A 22255-nucleotide genomic window follows, 5' to 3' on the forward strand; every position below is an offset into this window, starting at 1 on the left:
TGGGGAGTTTTTTCAGCTGGGACACTGCACGCTCAGAGTCATACAGGAAGTCAACGATAGGTCACAGAGTAAAATTCTGTTTAATGTAGCTGTAATAGTTTAGATGATTATTTGACCTTCTCTCTCTCCACTGCATGCAGCCTTGTGTGGAGCGCAAAGCGATGACTTTGTCCCCGTTTACAATTACGACCTTTAATTGTTCTGAGTTGATAATGTTATTTCATGTAAAAGCATACTTTATCTGAATTAACAGGTAGTTAGAAAGACGGTTCATTATGTTTTTGTTTTTCGTTTCAGTGCCAGAATCCCGGAAATCAAACCTCTTATCAGTGCTGTTGTATCAATACACACCGCTGTGCCGCTCTGTTGACAGTTCATGGGAGACTGAGTTTGAGCTTTCATACAATGTTGATCTGAATGTTTACACGCAAATGAGATTCATATAATTATAGTGCTATCAGTTTAGGACAGGAAAATCGTTGCTTATCACATCCAAATCCCTTTATTTACTGTCCCAGTCACCTTTTTATTGTTTCCAAATTACACATGCGGCAGTACATGTTGTTAAACACAGACCAAATGGAGCTCGGTGGCAAAATAATCAGCAGTGAAATTCAGCAACATTGCTCCTTAATTAATCGGCACACTCACCGTTCAGAGGTGATGTTAAAGACTAAGATTTTCGGCATGCTAATTAGTTCATCTTCACCTTTACAAGGGAGTAGTTAGCCTCTCAACTGCACATTCAACAGAAGCCCATGTTGTGTTGGCTTGTGTGATTGAACACAGGATCAAAGTTAAACACTGTGTGCAGGCTTTAATGATTCTAACCCTGCGCTCTGTGTGTTTGTGTGTTTCAGGGACGTCGGCCGGGCTACTTCTCCTTCCTTGATCCCTTCTCCCCTGGAGTCTGGCTCTTCATGCTTCTGGCCTACTTGGCTGTCAGCTGCGTCCTCTTCCTGGTGGCAAGGTAAAGAGCTAAACTGTAAAATACACGCTGCACAGATGAGAGGGAGAGAGAAAACAAGAAGAGACAAACAGAGGGGTAGAGTACAGAGAGTATGAACACAAACAGGTTTATTTGGGGGTTATACAGAGGAGGAAACAGGTGTCTGTTCTCTCGCTTTTCTTCAGTTGATCTACCACATCAAGGCGAGAGAGAGAGAGAGAGAGAGAGTCTCCTCCCAGCAGTGGGTCCCCAGCGTTATACTGACACCTGCTGGTTGGGAAGGGAACTGACTAAACTGCTGCTGCAAATTATTATTGCTTATACAACTGAAACATTATTAAATTACACGATATCTGATGTTGATGCTTTATCATAAATGCAAATTGTGCCTCTCGTATGACACCATTTAGAAACAAATTATGGCTCCCCAGAGCTGATGATGCATTACTCCTCAAAAGAGAGCTTTAAAGGTGATGTACTGCAATTACGCTATAGAAGCTGAGCGATCATTTCATCATTACAATTATGTGGATAATATGCGCTGCACATCTGTTTCTTTAAAAGTTAGTTTCAGAACAATATTACACGGTATACAGGGTATTAAATCTGCATTAATGAAAAGGTTTTCATTTATTCAGGTCTGCCCTAAAACAATTTTCATGTGCACAATTTAACATTTCCAAAGTTCAGTAGCTGTAGCTGTGATTCTTTCTCCTGTCCTGGCCACAAAGAATCTCGATTATAGCACTAGGTTTAGCTAGAGGAGCAACTATGAGGCTTCAGCACTTTTGTAAATATTCCTTCATCACAGTCCAGGGAAACATAAAGCAGGAATTTCCTCCTAAATCTTTGGAAAATGCCCACTGGATCAGGGAGTAGATCTTGTCCCAGCCAGAATAAACTGGAGGAATGATCACAGCAACCATTTATTAACATTTAAAGTACTGTGTTAAGACAGACTAAAAAATGTGCCACTATCCTTTAAGTGCCTTCTCCTTTACACCCCTCATGCGTACCTTTATTTTGCTTCATATTTATCTTTACATTTTGGAGATCAGAAGTAAATTACACCTTGGTTTCAGCACAGAGACAGCACTAGCACCAAACAGAGTTGTCACATAACTGGAGTTTGCAGCACCATTTCAACATAACAATTACATTTCTTTCACTGCCTCTTTTTAAGTAGGCAGCACAGGGGGAATGAAAAACAGGTTGGTTCTCTCTCTAGAGAGCCAAGGTGACTTTGTACTCCGTGGAACATTGAGTTGTTTTGCTCCTTATCTATCTCTCTCTTTCTTTCTCCATTTCTCTTGCTCTGTCTCTTGAGTTTTGCTGCCGTCAGAATACCTTATCTAACTTTCATTCCTGCTCATGTTGGCTGAACTCCTCCAGTGATTCTCTCAGTTTTTTCCATCCTCCCCAGATTGACACCTTATGAGTGGTACAACCCCCACCCCTGTCTAAAAGGTCGCTGTAACCTGCTGATCAACCAGTACTCGCTGGGCAACAGTTTCTGGTTCCCTGTTGGAGGCTTCATGCAGCAAGGGTCCACCATTGCTCCCCGAGCTCTGTCCACGAGATGTGTCAGCGGAGTGTGGTTAGTATTCCCTGCAAAGACACAAGCCTGAGTGCATTTGCATGTTTCAACTTAAATCCACACAGTCATCCAACTCTTGCTGGATTGGAATGCATTTCATCTTATTACGTGAAGCTTAATTCCTGATTTCCAGGACATGGCAGCTCTAAGGCTTCATGCATCGTATATGTGACACTGTGTATGTCTGCCTTTGCAGAAAACACTTAATTCCTTTCATCCAAATTGTGCGTCGTCACCTTCATCCTTACGCACCCCCATATTCATCCATCTACCCCGTCATCCTCTGAAAACCTGCAGTGTCTTCCCCTCTCAGGTGCGCATGTTTTTTACCCTCCTACATTTTCACCCAGACAATCTGTCTTCATACACCAGCCCGCACATTTACATACTTTTATAGCTGAATACATATGTCCTTGTCTCCTGCTTTTCCTCCACAGGTGGGCCTTCACATTAATCATCATCTCATCCTACACCGCCAACCTGGCTGCCTTCCTAACGGTGCAGAGGATGGAGGTGCCGATAGAGTCTGTAGACGACCTGGCAGATCAGACGGCAATAGAGTACGGCACCATGCATGGAGGATCCACGATGACCTTCTTTCAGGTCAGAGGTTAAACACATAATTGCATGTGATCGATTGTTTGTACTCTTAAAACACCAACACACATACACACCTTACCTCACCTGCTGTGATCAATGGGCCATCAGCTGTGTTATCCTCCTGATCACCTTCCTGTCCTTCCTGTCTTCCTCATCTAACCACAGGTTTTATCTGTTTCCTGTCTGTTCCCCGACACAGCAATTCAATATCCCTCTCCTTGGGGAAATGTGGCACTGTCCATGGCCTTAAGAGAGGCACACACTATCCAATATTATGCTTTAGTATTTGACCTCACGAGAGAGAGAGAGAGAGAGAGAGAGAGAGAGAGAGAGAGAGAGAGAGAGAGAGAGAGAGAGAGAGAGAGAGAGAGAGAGAGAGAGAGAGAGAGAGAGAGAGAGAGAGAGAGAGAGAGAGAGAGAGAGAGAGAGAGAGAGAGAGAGAGAGAGAGAGAGAGAGAGAGAGAGAGAGAGAGAGAGAGAGAAACAGAAACAGATAGTGTTACAAGGAGAGGGACAGTGAAGGATGGTATGGAGGGAAGGAAGGAGAAAGAGATATTATCCTTGTCTTTCATTACACGTTCATGTTCACTGGACCTTGAATAACTCTGAGAAGGCAGGCCGGGAGAAAGTAGAGGACAGGTGGGGACACTCTGAAGCTACACAAGCAGAAAAATATATGCTAACAAAAAATATCCATATTTCAACTGCAAAACAGCCTTTGGAGGATATGAGGGTTTGAATAATTCCATCAGTGGAGAAAATGAAAAAGAAAAACAAATGAAAAACCAATCTGCACCTCTACGAAGAAACTGAACAAATATGTATATATGACTGATAGACTTTTGTTTACTGTCTCCCACATCTGAATGTGACTGTTGATTGCTTCTCGCCTCTCGTTGCTCTGCAGAACTCTCGCTACCAGACGTACCAGCGTATGTGGAACTTCATGCACTCAAAACAGCCCAGTGTGTTTGTGAAGAGCACGGAGGAGGGGATCGCCCGTGTCCTCAACTCCAACTATGCCTACCTGCTGGAGAGCACCATGAACGAGTATTACCGCCAGAGGAACTGCAATCTGACGCAGATTGGAGGACTGCTGGACACAAAGGGCTACGGGATCGGCATGCCACTGGGTGAGTGGAGAAAATAACTCAACAGTTCTCTCACACAGGTGGGAGACCTGCTTAATATCAACGTCTAAAAGGCAGTTTAATGGAGACATAAAGGGGAACAAAAGTTCAATGTAAAATGAAGTCAGCTGAGGATAAAAGCTGATGGTTTCGCTTAAATACACAACATAAGTCATACAAAAGCTAAGAAGGGGAATGAAGAGCAGGGGTATTAGCGTAGGATACACCATAAACGTCACATTGGTGAATTACATTGAAAAGTAAAGCCTTAGAAAAGCCAAACTATTAGTTGCTATCCTGGGAGAGAGTGATGCAAAAAGTGAGAAATTCAAAAGAGACTTACTACGAGACTTTAATAGAGCGGCTGTCTCCCCGCTGTGATGGGAGAGGTAAGAAAGAGAGAAAGGGAATGTGAAATATTGTTCCTGTTTGAATGTGGAACTCTCACTGTACGACTGGTTCGCTGCTCTGAGAGAATAAACACAGGATTTATTTACACTTTGATCTCAGGTTGAGTCGTGGAAGAAAAACACACCTTAAAGTAAACAAGATTAATTTCATTTCCTTTGATCTTTAAAGGAAAGGTAAACCCAGTGTTAAGCGGATGATGTCTGTACCGCATACTGTGATGTGACCTGCAGAACACAGCAAACCCGTTGTAAGCCCTTTAATCCCATATTTAGAGTCCTATTGTAATCACTTTGTTTGAAGTTTTCAAATGGAGCAACATAGTTGCCCATTTACTGCAGCAAATAAGATGAAAAAGTCATGAAAAAGTCATTTGGATAAACAGAGTGAAGTTATCACTGGACATAAGTAGGTTTTTTTATTGGTAGGTACAGTTTTAAGTCATGTTAGCGTCACCTAAGCTTGTTGTACATGTTGTCATTGTGTTTTATTGTATCTGCCTACTTTACTCCTTTCCTACATACTGCTCTACCTACCTGCCTCCATTCCTGCTTACTTGCCTAACTTCCTACCTACTCACATACCTACCTTCCCATCTACCTACATACCTATCTACCTACCTTCCTCCTTTCCTACCTACCTTCCTACCTACCCATCTTCCTGTCTACCTATCTTCCTACTTACCAATGTATCTGTCTACCTACATATCGATCCATCTACTTACCTACTTATCTTCCTACCTACCTACATACCTGTCTATTTGCCTACCTACATATCTATCCACTTATCTACCTACCTACCAACCTAACTAACAAACCTATGTACCCACCTTCCCATCTACCTACCTACCTATCTGCCTACCTACATATGTATTCACCTACCTACCTACTTTTCTACCTACCTACCTACGTACTTTCTACTTATCTATCTACCTCCTTGCCTACTTACTTGCCTAACTTTCTACCTTCTCACATACCTACCTTCCCATCTACCTACATACCTATCTACCTACCTTCCTCCTTTCCTACCTACTGTCCTACCTACCCATCTTCCTGTCTACCTACCTTCCAACTTACCTATGTATCTGTCTACCTACATATCTATCCATCTACTTACCTACTTATCTTCCTACCTACCTACATACCTGTCTATTTGCCTACCTACATATTTATCTACTTATCTACCTACATATCTATCTACTTATCTACCTACCTACCTACTTACTTTCTACTTATCTATCTACCTCCTTGCCTACTTACTTACCCAACTTCCTACCTACCCATATGTCTACCTTCCTACCTGCCTACATACTCGTCTATCTGCCTACCTGCCTACATACTCGTCTATGTACATGTCTAACTAAATATCTACCTAAACATATAACTCTCCGTCTCTCGTCCCTGCAGGGTCAGTGTACCGTGATGAATTTGACCTGGCCATCCTCAAAATGCAGGAGGACAATCGTTTGGAGATCCTCAAGAGGAAGTGGTGGGATGGTGGCAAGTGTCCAAAAGAGGAGGACCACCGTGCCAAAGGTTTGTCTCCGGCTAATCCTCATCTGCTTGTTCTTCTGCTCCACATAAGCTTGTCAGACGGCGTGTTTGGAACGACACTTAAACAAATCCCTTTCACTGTCATCCCCTTCCCTCTCATTCCCACTGCTCCCGCCCTGTCCTGTTGTCTCCAGGTCTGGGCATGGAGAACATTGGCGGTATCTTCGTGGTGCTGGTGTGCGGCCTGCTGGTGGCTATCTTCATGGCAGTGCTGGAGTTTGTCTGGATGTTAAGGCAGGCACCAGGAAATGAGGTGAGAGAGGGCTATCTAACCTGCATCTGCTTTGTCTCCCTCTCCCGTCCCTGGTACCCTCACCCTCGGGGGGCTGCGAGGCTTCCAAGCTTCTAGCTCTGACAGGAAGTGTAGCAGACGTCTTCTTCGTCCTTCTCCTGGGTTCCATGTGACACCCAACTTCTAGCCTATGAGACATAAACAGCACAAACCCAAAGATATACCTCACTTATGCCTCACTAAGAGTAAATGCATATATGGATTATTTTCCCTTTGTAGCAGTAAAAGATTCATACATACATTTATTACTTAGAATATCGTGCATTACATTGAATATTGAATGTAGCTGAATATTACAGGCGGTTAATACAGCCTAAGTGGGTGCTGCCAATGAGAGTTTACTCATTAATATAATTGCAGTTGTTTTATCTTAGCCTTAATTTATCATCTTAACTTTAAAGATGTCTGGCATTGTGTGCCCATTCTTACTTGAAATCAAATTATCAGACAGCAGAAGTCATTCATCCCATCAGAGGATAAAGGACAGGGAGAAGGGGACTAGTTTTTACCAGAAGTTTGTGGGGATCAAAATAATTTATGTAACAGAAAGTATTATTGCCTGTGCAAAGTTATAAGAAATATATCAAAATTATATATCTACAATGTAAAGTTTTAGTGTAGCTTCATCAGGGGTGAGGACTAGAAAGCAAGATGAGCAGGGTGTCCAGTCGTGTGAAGAACTCCTGCTTTTTTAAAAAGCATTTTTATTAAGCCAATTTAGATTACAAAAAACATGTTGTAAAGGAGCTCTGCTGCGCTGTTCTTAAAGCGGAGAAGCTGTTAACAAAAAAAATGGTTGAGAAATATATCAGAGAAAGTTGTGCATGAAGTGTTCTTATTATATCTGATGTGATTCCTTTTAAAGGTGCTTGAAATTGTCTTTTCAAATGGACTCCGCACTGTGATTTTAATTCAATAAACATTCAGAATGTGAAAGTCAAAAAGCAACTCATGTGATTTCTTCTTTGTTAGCGGCAGTTTGATTTTCGATCTCTGCGGGTGTGTTTGTGTGTATCTGAGTGTGTGCTTGTGTCAGTTCATACCTGTATGCATATAGTTGTTAATCTGCTCATGTAGCTCTTGTGTGATGATGATTGGTTTACATATAGTATCATCAGTCCAGGAGGTAACGTGTGTGTGTGTGTGTGTCTCTGTGTCTGAAAAGTAAGGTTACATTATATCTGCACTCTGTGTTGCTATATTTACCGCTAGTTGTTAAAGCTACAGCAACAATGTCTCTGCTGATCTACCACTTTACACTGAATATAACGATAACCATGAAATGTTTGTGTTTCGTGTCTGTGACGTCCATCAGTCTGTCCTGATTCAGTGAGTCAGTCAGTGAGTTGTCTGGCCTCTCTCCCCTCTCTCCCTCTCTTATCCCCTCTCCCTTCTCTTTCTCTCCCTGTGTGTGTACCTGCAGCAGTCAGTGTGTGAGGAGATGCTGCGGGAGCTGCACGGGATCGTCCTGTGTCGTGACAGCCTGCAGGTGAGGCGCCGGCGGTCGTCTTCCATGATGCGGCCGAGGCCTTTACCACTGGAGGAGCGCCGGGCGCGAGCTGCCGCCGTTAGCCTCAGCAACGGGAAGCTGTGCGGAGGCACCGGACTGCCTGAACCCCTCTCCCACAGACTGGCACAGGAGGCCGCCTTGGTTGCGAGGGGGTGCAGCCACATCCGCATTTGCCCCGAGTGCCGGCGCTTCCAGGGACTGAGGATGCGTCCTGGAGGGGCCACTGGGGCCCTCCCCTCCCCCACGCACAGTGAGGAGAGCATAGAGTGGGACAAGACCACAAATAGTAGTGAACCTGAATAACCATTACAACAGGACTGACTTTCCCAGCAGCCACCTCTCTGCTTTCCAGGGATCAGAGATCACATGCTGTTTTGATTCAGCCATTCGGAGCTTGATCTTAAAGGGCAGGACGATGCTGGGAACTTTGTTTTGCCCTAGAGGCAGCAGCCAGTAGGCAGTTTTGGAATCTCCTTGGGTGAATTTTTACGTTGGACCGAGGAAAAACTGATGAGTCTGTCTCGTTGTGGTCTGTCCCTGTTGGCCCTTTGTACCGTGTGAAACAGGACGGACAAAAACAGCTACGGGGCATTTGTACTATGCAGTATTTTCAGTCATTTATCATTGTGCTGTTTCCTTTTTTTCCCCTTTTTAAATTATTTCTGTCCTCTGTTGGATTATCAGTACTGAATATTGTTATTCTATTGTTCTTAAAAAAAAAAAACTTTAAACGAGTTCCTTTTTTTATCTGACAATTTACTGTATGAACGTATATTGCCTCTGAAGAGCTGCAAAGACAAACAGACTAATGCAAGGTCATCCTTCAAATCCTTTTATTTTGAAAGTGCCAAAAACCATGAGTGTTATCTTGTGGCTGAAGAAAGCACCACAGCCTTGAGAAAACAACAAACTGAACCAAGAAAACAAACAAAGCAGAGACAGTCAGACGGACTCCTTTTCTAGTAGTGATATTCTATTAAAAAATGTTTTAACTGTTGCTATCTCTGAAAGACAGCGATGCATGTCCACACGTGTTGGCGGCAGCTCGCTGAATGATCGATTGCCGGTGGCTGAGTCGCTGAAAGTATGATTTCCTGTTTTGAATACCTGCTTAAAATGCTGATGGCTTAACACACACACACAACGACATCCATTTATTTTATTCTTCTTTTGTGTCTCCTCCATCTGTCGTACATCTTAAACACCATGACATGTTTATTGTCTCATCATTTGTCCTCTTTATGAGCTCTCACTTAAAAATACACACGCTGTCTCCTGCTCAGCAAACACTCTCCGTTAGAAGTGATTTTCTCCGTCTCACATACTCCGGAATGATTCAGGTTTCATGAGGAAGAGCCAGTGTGGGAATGAAACCGAGCGTATATCACAACCAAACAGAAAAAAAGTCCCTGGTAAAGTAAGTTTTAATATCAGCAGTTGACTTGAGTTCTGTTAAATGTCAAAGCAGTTAAACTTTTATCGGATGTAATGTTTTACACACTGCTTTGGAGGAGTATTTCACAGCCGAGAAGCTCCTTGACATTTTCATACTTTTATTTTGAAAAAAGGAAACTAGACGTCGAGTATTTTAATCAGGTTTTAAAGAGGCAGATTTTCCTCCCTGATTGACTCAGTCGACTATTTTTCAAAGTGGTAAAATCAAAGTCAGAATCACATTGTTCTAATTTCAATCATTTTTTCAAACAGTATTAATTCAGTTATTTGTCTTTGTTTGCAGTACAACCACGAGAACAAACACCAGCATCCTCTTAGATAACTGTCTGCACAGACTGTGACTTAGTATTATCCAGCTGAGCCCCCTGGTTTAAAGGTGTTCCTGTATGATAGTCTGACTGTTGCACAGAGGGAATCAGCGGTCATCCTCGTGTCTACACTGCTCCTCTTCATCTCTGATCTGTCCATCATCGTAGAAATGGCCATCAGGTGCTGTCAATCATCATCCCTCAGAACTAGGCCACCAAACTCTACACAGCTTGAAGGTACCGCTGCAGTATCTCTTGTACTTTTTATAAACCACGTTCACTTTTCATCTTTGTCATTTTTCACCTGCAGCTTCCCTGCATATTCTCTTTAAAGTAGCAACCTTCATTCTCCGTGCTTTCGTCTTTCTTTTCCATGTCAGTCAAGTCTCATTCTTCACATGACACACAATGAAAATGGCTCCTCATACCTACACACAAATCAAAACCTCTTTTCCAATTCAAACTTGCCCCCAGCATCCACCCACGAATCAAACAAGGCAGCAGCATCTCTCTTTGACGTAAAAAGAAACCAACCTACATATTGCCGAGTTCCTGAATGGTCTGACAACACTCAGATTCTTGTCATACAAAAGAGAGAGGAGAATAGTGACACTACCAAATAAAATATCAAGGAGAATATATCCATTGAACTAAGATAGTAGATTGGCACATAAACAGAGCAGCCCCTTTAAAGAAAACAAGACATTAACCCTGGAACAAAACCTGCCAAAGGCACAAAGTAATTAAACCCATTCACATTTAATGTTTTTATGTTTAATGCTTATTAATAGTAAGAGCAGATGTCTCAGACATACTGTACGTGTCTTCCCTCTGTCGCCCTGTTGCTGAATCATTCAATCCTTTTCTTTTTCCATCTGCACACTAACATCTAGATATATGACTTCACCCAAACTGCCTCTATATTTTTAAGCACTTGTTATTGCATGAAGGGCTGTGATTGGTGTGCCGTTTCAGAGGCTGGTGAGCATGTGAATCAGCCGCTGACAGACCTGGAGTGTGCTGCAGTATTAGCGCCATTGTACTTTACAGAGAATTGATGGTTTTGAACAATTGGAGGACTGGAATAGCAAATGAGTGGGATTTTTTCCCCCACTTTTTCAATGTAGTCCAATCAGGAGCTGAAAAGGGTTTCAGGTCCTCAGATGGCATTTCGATCCAGGTCTGCAGCGCGTCTGAAATCCCACAAGATTTCAGCGGTGTTTGAAACGGCACTGAATCTGCTTGATTCGGCACCCCGTAGAATTAAAAGGGAATTACAGAGGCATTATGTTAAGAGTGCCGCTGCACCTGCTCCTCAAGTCATTAATGATTCATGTCGAACAGACGTTGTGTAAATACAGTTTGATCATCAGGGTTCCCCAGTCATGGTCCAAAGTGTCACTACATACAGGTCTACATGTGTATACTGTTTATGTGGGCACATCAACTATATAGACACACACATACACAGATTGTGAGCATTATGGTAAAAAAAGAAACTCCTCACAGACAGTTAATGTTACCTTTCTATATTTCTTTTATAATAACTTGTTAAAGGCAAATGGCCAAGAAAAAAATAACAGAAAAAAAACGCCCACTTTTCATTACCACTTTTATAAAAGAACTTTCTATCCGTTTGCTGTCACTAAGAAACTCATGAGAGTGAGGAGGCTCTCGCTGCACCCGATGCTAACTCCTTAAACACTCAAAACATTTACAGGGGTGCTAAATCAAGCGTAGTTGGAATGAGATTGCCAATTACCTTGAAGGCACGACGAGCAGTGGAGTAAGAATTAAAAGAAATCCCACTGAAACACTGGGCGGCCTTCGCTGGGAGAACTCTGAGTGAGATGGCAGGGATTGGCTGCTATATTTTATATGCTTTATTTTCTTATGTTGACATTTTTATCCCATTATAAAAACATTTCTAAAAAACAACCTCCGTTCTGCTGGGTTATGGGTTTGTCTCTTTTCTTACTCTGATGTATTTGACCTTCTAATCTGTTCAGATCTGCCATGCTAAACAGCCTCTGAGTGCACTTTGTTTCCAAGTTTTAATATTCAGCAAGGAGAAATATGCTGCTCCGTTTCCTCATGCAGGGGAGCAGTATGAGGATGTATGGGCTTTCTAGCTGAGTAAACATGATGATTTGTTGAGTGAACCAGAGGGAGGCGATGCATCTACCTCTCCTTTCTCTCCCATAACTGAATTAGCGTCTGCGCCCTTGTGAATCCGTTAAACAGCTGAGAATTTGCGTGGGTGGGAAGTCTTTACGGGGGGCTAATGAGTTTAACAACTCACTCATGTGCTATATTTGCTTCCACTCAGCCGTAGTCCATCTATCGCTGTGATTTTTTAGTGGATATTTCTGCCACACAACAAACTGCATCTGATTTATGCTTTAATTCAGACTCTGCTCTCTCTCTCTCTCTCCTCTCTGAGTGCCTGTCTCACCATCTTTCCATGACGAGTTTAGTCACCCACTTGCATGTCGCAGAGCATCTCCCCTGCAGCCACATAACTCTCATCAAGAGTGACAAACACACCTAAACACTCACAGCCACCTGTATGTCACTGCTGTGTCAGGTTCATTTAATCCTGCTCATGCTTCTGCTGCTCCAGGTCCATAAATTCATCACATCCGTACCCACCACGGCCTCGCTAAGCTGCTGCTGGATTTATGGCGGCCATGATGAGCACTGAGTGCCTGCGGAGGTCTGTGAAAATCGACTTCACTCCTCAAGTTTACCCAATTGTAGTACATAGCAATACCAAATTCCCTGTAGTTGATTGTTATTCTGCCAGGATTGTGAGCTATAGCTTGGTTAGAGTGGTGCTTTTTGCCGCTCTAACAGCTCACATCTCATACATTTAGATTTTATAATCAGCCCTGTCTTTGTGTATAAATGTTTTTTAACAGATGCTTCACATAAAATCCTTATTTTTTTCAAGCCAGTTCTAGGACGCCAAAACATGATACCTTAGAAATGTCTGATTATTTTCATATTGTTGCTCTATATCTGCATTCAGTATGATTTAATTGCTTTCTAAAAGCATTTAAAAATCTATTCATCCCATTTCCAATGCTAAGATTGCATCCCTTTGTCAAACACCTCCATCTCTTCTCTGACAGCAGACTTCCCAAGGTTAACAGCCTGCATGTATACATCCGCCTTATAACAGCCACTAATGAGCAGCGGATCTGAGGACACCAATGGGGAGACAAAGCAGTCAATCTGTGGAACTTACCTAACTCACAGTGAGACAGGCGCACATTTTTAAGTGAGAGCTTTCCCATTGATTTGCTGGCAATTAATTGCAAATGGCTTGTTGTCGTCGTTGTGGTGGTGTGCTGAAAGAAAAGGTATTCAGTGTGAAAGCATTCTCTCCAAGGTGAAACGCTGTCGAGGCTGTTATACAGCCTTTTGTTGTTGACGGTTGTTGTTGAACTTATTGACCAAAACATCTTGGCATTGTTTGTCTTTCAGAGAAATAAAATGGAGCTTCATTTACTTTGTGTTTTGTTCCCTCACTATTCATTCCCACCTTGATCGATGGGCCCGCGGATGGGGAAACATCGATTGCCTAATTTTGTGTGTGTTTGTGTGTGCGTGTATTTTTTGATGGTGTGGGTGTGTTTGTATGGGATCTCTCATGCACTTGCCTCCCTGGGAAATCACTGAGGGCATCTGGATTCATCAGCTGGAGGCCTCTCGCTGCATCATTAGCCAAAAGCTGAACAGACAGCCAAGTTCCAGTGGAAGTGCAGCAGCCAGCGACTGTTTCCAGGTATTCATCAGAAAAATGGAAGCAGACAGCTATTATTGTGCAGATCGATAAAGTGGGCTGTCTAACAAAGCCTCCAGTTTTTTTGAAAGGTAAAACAGTCAGAAAAATGTAGCAGTTGTGCTGAAAGTGGTACAAAAAGTCAATGTTCACCTTGGATTTAAGTTCCAAAGGTGAAGTGCAGATCAGTCACTTTCCATAATGACTCCACTTTCTTAAGAGCGTCATTAATCTGTGAGAGAACACCTCAGTGACAGCACACAAACATTAGCAGGGTTTAAATTAGAATCAGTCCATTAATCATATTCAGCTTGGACCGAACACCTGCCTGTTGTTCAAAAAGGTAAACATGTAGACATGTATGCTTCCTTACAGGGACAAAGTACTACAAGGACTGGGTACATTTACTCTCTCACTGTTGCTTTACACTACAGATGGAAATAGTGTGCCCTTTACTATACATTACTATTTACATGATTGTTTATTTGACAGCTGATGACTAAAGATGATAAGCTTACACATTCAGGTTCAACAGTGTCGAGTTGGGGCCCCTGGTTACTTTCCAGATGTTTAAACAGTTAGGTGTGAGTATAGGGATCGTGTTTGTGATAATTGACCATGTAGAGGGACCAGCGCCGAGGTCTTGAATCACTGGAATAAAACAAATATGAGATGATCTAAACAAATACCTGTATACTTTCAGTACATAAAGAAGTTAAAACTATAGCTCCTCTTATACTCAACCACTTAGAACAACTGTTAAACTTAGCTAGCTTGAAATTTAGTAATTAGTTGTAATTAGTAACATTAACGTTAGGAGTCAGTCGTGAGTTTGCAAAAATTACAATGACGGTTACACCTGGCTCGCATATCACCAAAGTGGTTGCCATAGCGTCACCCCGTCCATTAAGGGGATTGGCTCTTTTGGTCTGTGATGTCTCAAACCTGCCAATATGAAAACGTGTTGTTCAACCTGTCCTTGGTACACTGCAGTTTAAAAGCAGACAGGCCGCGCCCTGATATGTCTTGTAGCACATGAAGAACACTACATGGAGATGTTTACAAGGTTAAACACTTGACTTTCACTGGAGGAGGTCTTTAAATTACATTTTGCCTGTATTATTTCTGTTCCTCAATTTAAAGTTCCTTTGATGATTTTAAAGCTGTTTATAGAATACACTGAAATTAATACTGTTTCATCAATATGACCTTCAAAAGCAAACATAACCATCAGCTAGAACATTGACCTCCAGTGTCACCGCTGCTGCTGGGTCAGTGTCAGATGAAGGGATTTACAGCACGCCGACCAGAAGTGACTTCATTTACATTTACCACGGACAGACTCTCAGTGAGTGATAGGTTTGACAGTAAAAAGGCAGCAGGAGGATTTATTTTATTTTATTTACTACTTCTGCATGTACAGGACAGGATTAGAAAAAATGATAAGATGTACAGCTTTGTCAACAGGGGTCACCAAGGTCAACACAAAATTATAGTTCCTCACAGGAGTTTTAAATAGATTCTGGACACTGGAGTATTTTTACATGGCTGTATTAGGTTTTAGTTCTTTATTTTTATTTCAGTAAGGGGAATATTATAAGATAGTTTCTGTATGTTCCCCTCTGACAGATGCACCATGCTTACCTCATTAAACCCTGAACAAACAGAAACGCGTAACCTCTGAAGGCTGCGGCTTTTTGTGGTTTGAGGAGAAAATATTGGGGTTTAGATAAAGGCCTCTTGAGCTCCTGTGTTAATTGGTCGTTGGAGCACAGAATTATCTTAATCCCAGAGTAAACGATTCATTACCTCACAGATGAGAGGCTAAAAAATCTGCAGTGAGCTGTGAAAAAAAGTCACACAAACGACAGCCTTGGAAGTGAAATCTGTTTATCTGGCTCCCCGCAGGGAGTGTCGACTTTAATCGATGCAGGGCCGATAAATCATATTTCCTGCACCATTAAGTGTTATTTTGCCTTGGTGTTGTTATTGTCGGCTGTTAGTCTGCCTCACACTGACTTTCCTTTTTGTTTACTTTTTCTATTTTTCTCCCTCCGGATTATTTTTTGTCAGGTTTTGTAGGTGGAATGAAAACACTGGAGTCTTGTTGGATTCCAGTTAAACGTCTCTGTGGTTCATGACACGTCAACTCAGACTTCCTGTTACCATATTTGGCCTCTTGTCGACTAATTTAGCTTAAAACAGCCTGATGCAATTATATCCACATTGCATCTCTGCTATTGTTGCTACCTGTTGTAATATATATATAATAATATTTACTGTATATTATGCACAGTCCAGTTCACTTTACAGTTGGCGTGTCCTCACATACTTTTATAAAGACATATCTTGTCTCATAAGAACAAAGTCTGTATTGACACAGATAAAATACAGAGCATACACTACAGCACTCATATATATTCTGGCCACCATCTCCCGACCATAAACAGTCATTTGCTACATCTAGTGGGCATTACACAACATTACAGACACTATACAGTGAGCTATGGATACATTCAGTGATAAATCTGCCTGTTTTATACTCTGATGGTAACATATTATATATTATATAACAGCATCCACCTGTTTACTGGTCATAGTAAATCATGGGCTGCAAATTGATGCTGCTGCAAGCCCATTTTTTTAACTAAACAAATGTGTCATTCTGATCAGACAGAAGCAACAAATGTGTCTGAGAGGAGCAGCTGCTTTCATTGGTACAGACTCTTTAGATGTCCGGAGCATTGAGGCCAAATTCAGAGAGCAGTTCGTTGTAATCCTGGTGAAGCTCTGTTCTCTTGCCCTTCCATCCCTGTTGAGCCACAGACAGCTGTGAAGTCATGCTGTCTAGAGTCTCCTGCAGAAAAAACAATCAGTGAAAATGAGATGCGAGCTAAAATTTTCCCTTTAAATCACCCACTTGTCTAACCTGAAACCCCTCCACTCCTTTAACCACTTTTAACTCTGATGAGTTACAGCAGCCGACTGATGGAGAACAGGCATAATTAGATTCTGTGTCACACAGGGAGAGACAGAAATAATGATAATTACATATTAAAATCCTAGCGCCATAATCACAGACTGAGTGGAATAAAAGGGCTCCAGGCTGGACAACTTATCTTTGAAGATCTGTGCTCTGAAAATCTGCTTCTACTGTCTGTGCTCAGCCGACTGGGCTGTACCTATGAAGGGTCTACTCTGACCCCATTCCACATGCATTACGTCTGAGAGTCTTATTGTCCTTATATGAGGTGATATAATGCACCTATAGGTCAGCATAACATTTACATCATGATTATTGTGGGTGTTGTAAACTAGTGCACGCTGCTTCGAACAGCTTCTCAACAGAGCCCAGAAGGACCAAGTAAACATGATCCAACATTAACACTCCTCTTGTGTGTTGTTTCTGATCATCTACATGACTTTAACATTTTACTGATTCCTCGGTTGTGTGTGCATCCTGACTGAAGTCCACCTAAAAATCCTCACAAATTCTTGTACTTGCTTTTAAAGTTCACCCTTGCTCAGGCGTCCAAACACCTGCTTTTGACATTTGGGTAAAGGTTGTTCTGTATATAAATTGTGTTGGGCGTTTTGTGATGTCTCAAGTTATGGCGGTGAGTACAATGCTAAGTTAACCTATAGGTTTATTGAACAATACTCGGACACTAAGACCCAGGTTGTAACATACAGACTCCTTAATGTGAGTGGGGGAGCACTGAATTTCATTTTGGTACAATGTTAAAAAAAACCATATCCACATATTGGCATTTACATGTCGGCTTTCACATGCTCGTGTTGGCACAGAGCCACAAACCTCAGCACAGACCTGATAATTATACAGTGTTACTCCTGCCAATCAGAACACATACAGATAGAGCTCAGGGCTGATCTCACTGCACAGATGAGGGGAAATACCAAACCACATTAATTCACTCATACATCCATTATAGAAAAGTGAAGAGGAACGAGGACAATGCTGTCCTTTAACAGAAACAGCTCCCCATCATTCATCCTAATTGTCTTGGCACATACCTGTATATGCAGGTTTACAGAGCACAGGGCCCTTAAAGATGTCTCTCAAACCTACAGAGGTCTGTGATTGGCTGCACCTTAGGATTTTGCTTTAACTCAGTTTGTAATAGCTTTATTTATTAGGAGTGATTAGTGTTAAAACTCACATGCAGGATCTTCTCACAGTCTGTCTCCATGTTGTCCAGCTTGTGTTGGAGGTCAGCTATGGTGGTGTTTTTCTCCTTTTCAACCTGCTCACGCTCTCGTTTCTCTTTCTTCAGGGCATCCTGACACAGGACTAGGCAGACGAGTGCACACAGGTATGCATCAATCTCCTATACCTTTATCTAAGTATAGATGTTAAAGTTATATGTAATCATACCAAGTTCCTCCTTCAGCTGGCTGACCTCCTTCTCCAGCCTGTTCACCTTGCTGCCCAGCTCCGTCTGCATGGTTTTGTGCTGGCGACTGAGCTCTAAAAAGACATTTGTGTCATGATGTCAGACTGAACCTTCGTTGCTGTTTCACTTTGCACAGCTAATGCAGCAATCAGCTTAGGCACCCAGCTAATTAGACTTTTTGTTCTTCAAAAATTAGCCTAACCTTGGCAAACACGCCCCTTGTCCTCACATCCCAGAGGATCGGCGCTTTATCTCAGGTTATTAAAAGAGAGACTAATTGTTGATTCATGCCCCGTCTGTAGCGTACCAGAGTTGACGTCCCTGCGGTCTTGTCTCTCGTGCTGCAGCTTCTGCTCCATGTCTCTCATGCGTCTCGTCAGGTCGACTCTATCGGCCTGGACCTTTATTACAGACTCGCATTGAAAGGCTGCAGACCACACAAACACAGCATGCATCAATATACTCACCAGATTGTTTGCTTTTTCTTAGGTAGAAATTGCATTCTAATGCTTCTAATCCAAAATCTAATTATGTTTTAACACATGAGCTGTAATTTACTCGAGGTGGTGCAGATGGTGCGTGTCTGGCTTCCACTGGTGGGTGGATTCAGATGCCTTATTTCAGTCAAATTAAACTACAACAATGTAAAAGTACTCCTTCCAAGTAAAAAGTCCTGCATTAAATATCCTACTTGACCAAAAGCATTTTAGCATTATCAGCAAAACGCATTCAAGAATGTAGCCTTTACAGCTGTAGCTGAGTTTAACTTGCTAACACCAGTGTGACCTAAACAATGCACTTATTTTTTGTACATAAAGTTTTAATTAAAAATCATAACTGAAGTTCAATATTTCCTTCTGAAATGTTGTAGAGAATAAGTAGATAGTAGACCTCTGAATTATGATGCACTCACCACCTCTGCTACACATCTAACTGCTTTAGGCAGTAACAAAGTATGAACAATATCTCCTGCATATAAAAACCTGATAGGAAAGGAAAGCAATAATTACACCATCAGGTCAATTTAGATTAGAAAATGATTTTTTTTCCTTACCGTATATTATCTTGCAAAATGGAAAAAATGGAAAGGCCAGTTGGCCTACCACAAACTGAGTAAAGCTACTTATTATTTCTTCTTAATATTTGGGTAAAGACAGAGGCTAAACGGGACTACTGACACTGTACAAAGTAAAGGAGCAGTAACCCATATATTAGCAAGAAATAAATAGTTTGTTGGTTCAAGTCTATCAAATGTGAGGATTTCCAGCTTTTCTCTCTTTAATATAATTGTAAATTGGTCTCTGAGAAAAGAGGACGGACATTTTTCACAATTTTCAATTTAAATCGACTAAGAATTCATAATTTTCTTTATTGATAATGAGACTGTACGTCAGGCATAAGCAGGTGTGAGAGATATATTACAATATTTATTTGTACTCTTTCAAATGTATAAGGAATGTAAGCGTGCCCCTTGATATACTTTAGGCTACATGTGAAAACAAAATGTCTCTGACTAATCTATAGGTAGTTTGGCTTAAACAGAGTTTACACAACATAAAGAAACTATACTTTAAATTGCTGCTCACCAATGTGATCCTGTAGGACGGCTACATCCAGAATACTGCGCCTATACTTTGCCTCCAAGTCACTTGCACCTGCAACAAGATAATAACACTTGTAAGGGGGGGGAAAGCACAATTAAGCATCAAACAAGGGAAAAAAATCATGTCATAAATTAAGTTACTTTTTTCTGGATTCTTTTTTGTGGGTTTTTTTGTTTTTTTCTTTGGAGGCATGTTTGCTTGCTGTGAGGCTTCCTGTTCAGACCTTTAAGCACACAAACTATAGACTTCGCTCACTGAATGGACACACACACTAACTACATGCAAGGATGAGCATTTGTTGCTTGCTGGGCCATGGTTGCTGAGTGAGTTGCCATGGTACCGGTTGTCCAGCTTGATTGATAGTTGATTGACGTTATTAACAGCCAATCACATCCTGACTGGGGCACCTTTGCCTTTTTAGCTCGTGCACACAAGGCCATGTAATCGGATCCTTTCCTTTAGGGAGACATGTCAAAGCGTCCTTTGTTGTCAGTGGTGACTAAGGCCGGCGCTGTGGGAATTCAAGGCTGCATTCAGCATCTCTTCAGCGTTTTATGAATGCTTTACAGGCTGAGGCGCGTGCCCAGCTACATTCATGACTCATGAACGCGCACGGGGAAGGCGTGGAGTTTGGGTTGTGAAGGGGGTGGGGGGCAAACGGAAGGGGACGTACAGGAAAGGAAAGGGCCGCACATACACGTCACGGGGGGAAACAGAAAAAAATATGGGCAATGTTCAATTCGTACATTTATTTATTGACTCATGTTCCTGATGTGTTCGTGAAGCTTCCGCAGTTTTTAGTGAAACTTCCTCTCCTCGGTCAGCGGTAAGTGCTCTGCGTCGTCTGCCTCACAGCTCGTAGAGGAGCACTGACACTGTCACACAGACACTCAACTTCCCGTCAAGACACGGCACAGGCGAAACGAGCTGCTGCTGACAAAAAAGGGGAACGACATCGGGGGTTGTCAAGAGGAGAGGACACACTCCAGTCCTCAAGGCGTCTGGGCAGAGACACGGTGCCGTTGTCCTCCAGCTGAGGGCGAGCAGAGTCAGGTCTGTGCTCTGCTAATTAGCCTGCGTGGGTCCCTGCAGAGAGACAGCAGCCAAGCTAGCTGCAGCACACAGCGGCTGCTCAGGGTGTGAGTGAGTGAGGAGCTTGTTTTAGCCAGAATCGGGACATTCGTCTGACAAAATTGTTGTTAGGTTTACTGATGGGAACCTGTGTGCGATAGTCATCCCTCCCTCCCTCTACCCCCTGTCGGACCCTGGCTCGGATTCGCCACTCGGGCGCTGTCCTCGCCGGGGGGTGCCGGATAACCATCGCCCGGTCCAGCTAACGCCAGGCGACGGTTCGGTCCCCCTGACCCCTGCCTTGCCTCGCCTGTCTGCCGCTGTGGCCGACCTTAGCCGAGCTCGAACATGGCAGGGAACCTGAAGAAAGGGGGACTCATCGGTATGATGAAGGATGCCTTTCAGCCACACCATCATCACCTCCACTCCCATCACCAGCCTGGGGCCGTGGACAAAAAGACAGTGGAGAAATGCTGGAAACTGATGGACAAGGTACGTAAGTCAGCTAATGATCAACGGTAACTAGCGTAAACGTTAGCAAGCCCGTTGGATGCCAAGGGGGACTGCTAGCTAACCGCAGCTAACTAGCGATAAGCTAGCTAATCTTCGCTTACTGCATGTCTGGCGTCGCTAACGCGAACAGAGCTAGTCAGCTGGGAGACATGGTTAGCTAACGTTAGCTAATTAGCTATCATAAACTGTATTGTTTTGTACCATATGTTCCAGGCTTTAAAAGGACGGACCTTTAAAACAGTCTAACATTCACGTTAGCTCACACATAGAGCTATGGTTCTTTGGAAACATCTGTTTGCTAGTAATGTGCCACTCTGTGCTAAGTAGTTTGTTGTTACAATGTGGTACATGTAGCTTGTTTACCACGTTAATTCTAAGAATGATCGTAAATATAAACTAAAAACGTATAGTGGGCGTAAACATGCCACATAGAAGTTGAATTTAGCCAAATTATACATGGGCTTCAAGCACAGTAACAATCCCTGTACATTGTTGCTAAAATGACTACAGTCAACTGTCTGTAAGCCCTTGGAAACTATAACAAAGCACTGAGGAAAAATCAAAAACGTGTCCATTTAACTAGGCCAATTATGTTCTTTCACAGGGGAGACTCATTTCACAGCTCCACTTCTCGGAAAAGTCTGTAGCAGTTTGACCCCCAGTTTCCTGTGAGATTCACACAGCAATATTCGAGTGAATAGGAAGACAAGACACTCTTTTGTGTCTTCTCTTCCTCTTTGAGGCCTTAGTTCAGAGCTCTGATGTTAAGAGACCAAGTCCTTTTTACAAAGCTATTATTAAGAAACCACATTCCAGTTTATTTTGCTGCATTAGCATCTGTGGTAGATTGTCGGCTGGACTGTTGCTCTTATTTAAGGAGGTACTGTGCCTAACACAATAAGAAAACACTTGTAACACTGTGATATGAGTGTTTCTTTTACTTTGTTCATGGAGAATGCTAAGGTCTTTTGTGTAATCCAGTTCAGATGATTGGACAGCTGACCTTACAGAACTTAAACCACAGGTCGGTTAGCTTTTTACAGTTTACAGTGTGACAATAATT

The 22255-nt window shown here is 42.4% G+C and overlaps 3 protein-coding genes across 3 annotated transcripts in view; 2 read left to right on the forward strand and 1 right to left on the reverse strand.

Moving 5' to 3' along the window:
• The window catches only part of grik4 (glutamate receptor, ionotropic, kainate 4), a 148835-nt gene extending 140493 nt beyond the window's left edge, over window positions 1-8342 (forward strand). The window contains exons 13-19 of the mRNA XM_069668079.1: window positions 861-970; window positions 2373-2546; window positions 2984-3149; window positions 4054-4279; window positions 6091-6219; window positions 6372-6490; window positions 7953-8342. Of these exons, the coding sequence (XP_069524180.1) occupies window positions 861-970; window positions 2373-2546; window positions 2984-3149; window positions 4054-4279; window positions 6091-6219; window positions 6372-6490; window positions 7953-8342 (1314 nt within the window). The remainder of the gene's footprint in view (window positions 1-860; window positions 971-2372; window positions 2547-2983; window positions 3150-4053; window positions 4280-6090; window positions 6220-6371; window positions 6491-7952) is intronic.
• A 7975-nt stretch (window positions 8343-16317) lies between these two features.
• drc12 (dynein regulatory complex subunit 12 homolog) lies at window positions 16318-19815 on the reverse strand. The gene is made up of 6 exons (XM_069667975.1): window positions 19749-19815; window positions 19591-19659; window positions 18312-18431; window positions 17986-18078; window positions 17771-17901; window positions 16318-16446 (listed from the first exon to the last, which is right to left on the reverse strand). The coding sequence occupies exons 1-6, from the start codon at window positions 19798-19800 to the stop codon at window positions 16318-16320; spliced, it is 594 nt and encodes a 197-aa protein (XP_069524076.1). The 5' UTR covers window positions 19801-19815.
• Window positions 19816-20281: 466 nt separating this feature from the next.
• Window positions 20282-22255, forward strand: part of cbl (Cbl proto-oncogene, E3 ubiquitin protein ligase) — a 35424-nt gene continuing 33450 nt past the window's right edge. The window contains exon 1 of the mRNA XM_069668410.1: window positions 20282-21171. Within this exon, the coding sequence (XP_069524511.1) occupies window positions 21028-21171 (144 nt within the window). The 5' untranslated portion in view covers window positions 20282-21027. The remainder of the gene's footprint in view (window positions 21172-22255) is intronic.

Source organism: Semicossyphus pulcher, unplaced genomic scaffold (genome assembly GCF_022749685.1).
Source record: "Semicossyphus pulcher isolate SPU_LCO1_2020_fin unplaced genomic scaffold, fSemPul1.0.p SCAF_19, whole genome shotgun sequence".
In the NCBI taxonomy this organism is placed as follows: Eukaryota; Metazoa; Chordata; class Actinopteri; order Labriformes; family Labridae; genus Semicossyphus; species Semicossyphus pulcher.

What these genes read in the sequence shown, in the direction of transcription:
- drc12 (XM_069667975.1), bottom strand. Translation starts at nt 19,800, where the DNA reads ATGCCTCCAAAGAAAAAAACAAAAAAACCCACAAAAAAGAATCCAGAA. An exon ending in CGTCCTACAGGATCACATTG is followed by an intron (nt 18,432 to 19,590) that starts GTGAGCAGCAAT and finishes TGTGGTCTGCAG; the next exon opens with CCTTTCAATGCGAGTCTGTA. An exon ending in ACTGTGAGAAGATCCTGCAT is followed by an intron (nt 16,447 to 17,770) that starts GTGAGTTTTAAC and finishes TTTTTTCTGCAG; the next exon opens with GAGACTCTAGACAGCATGAC.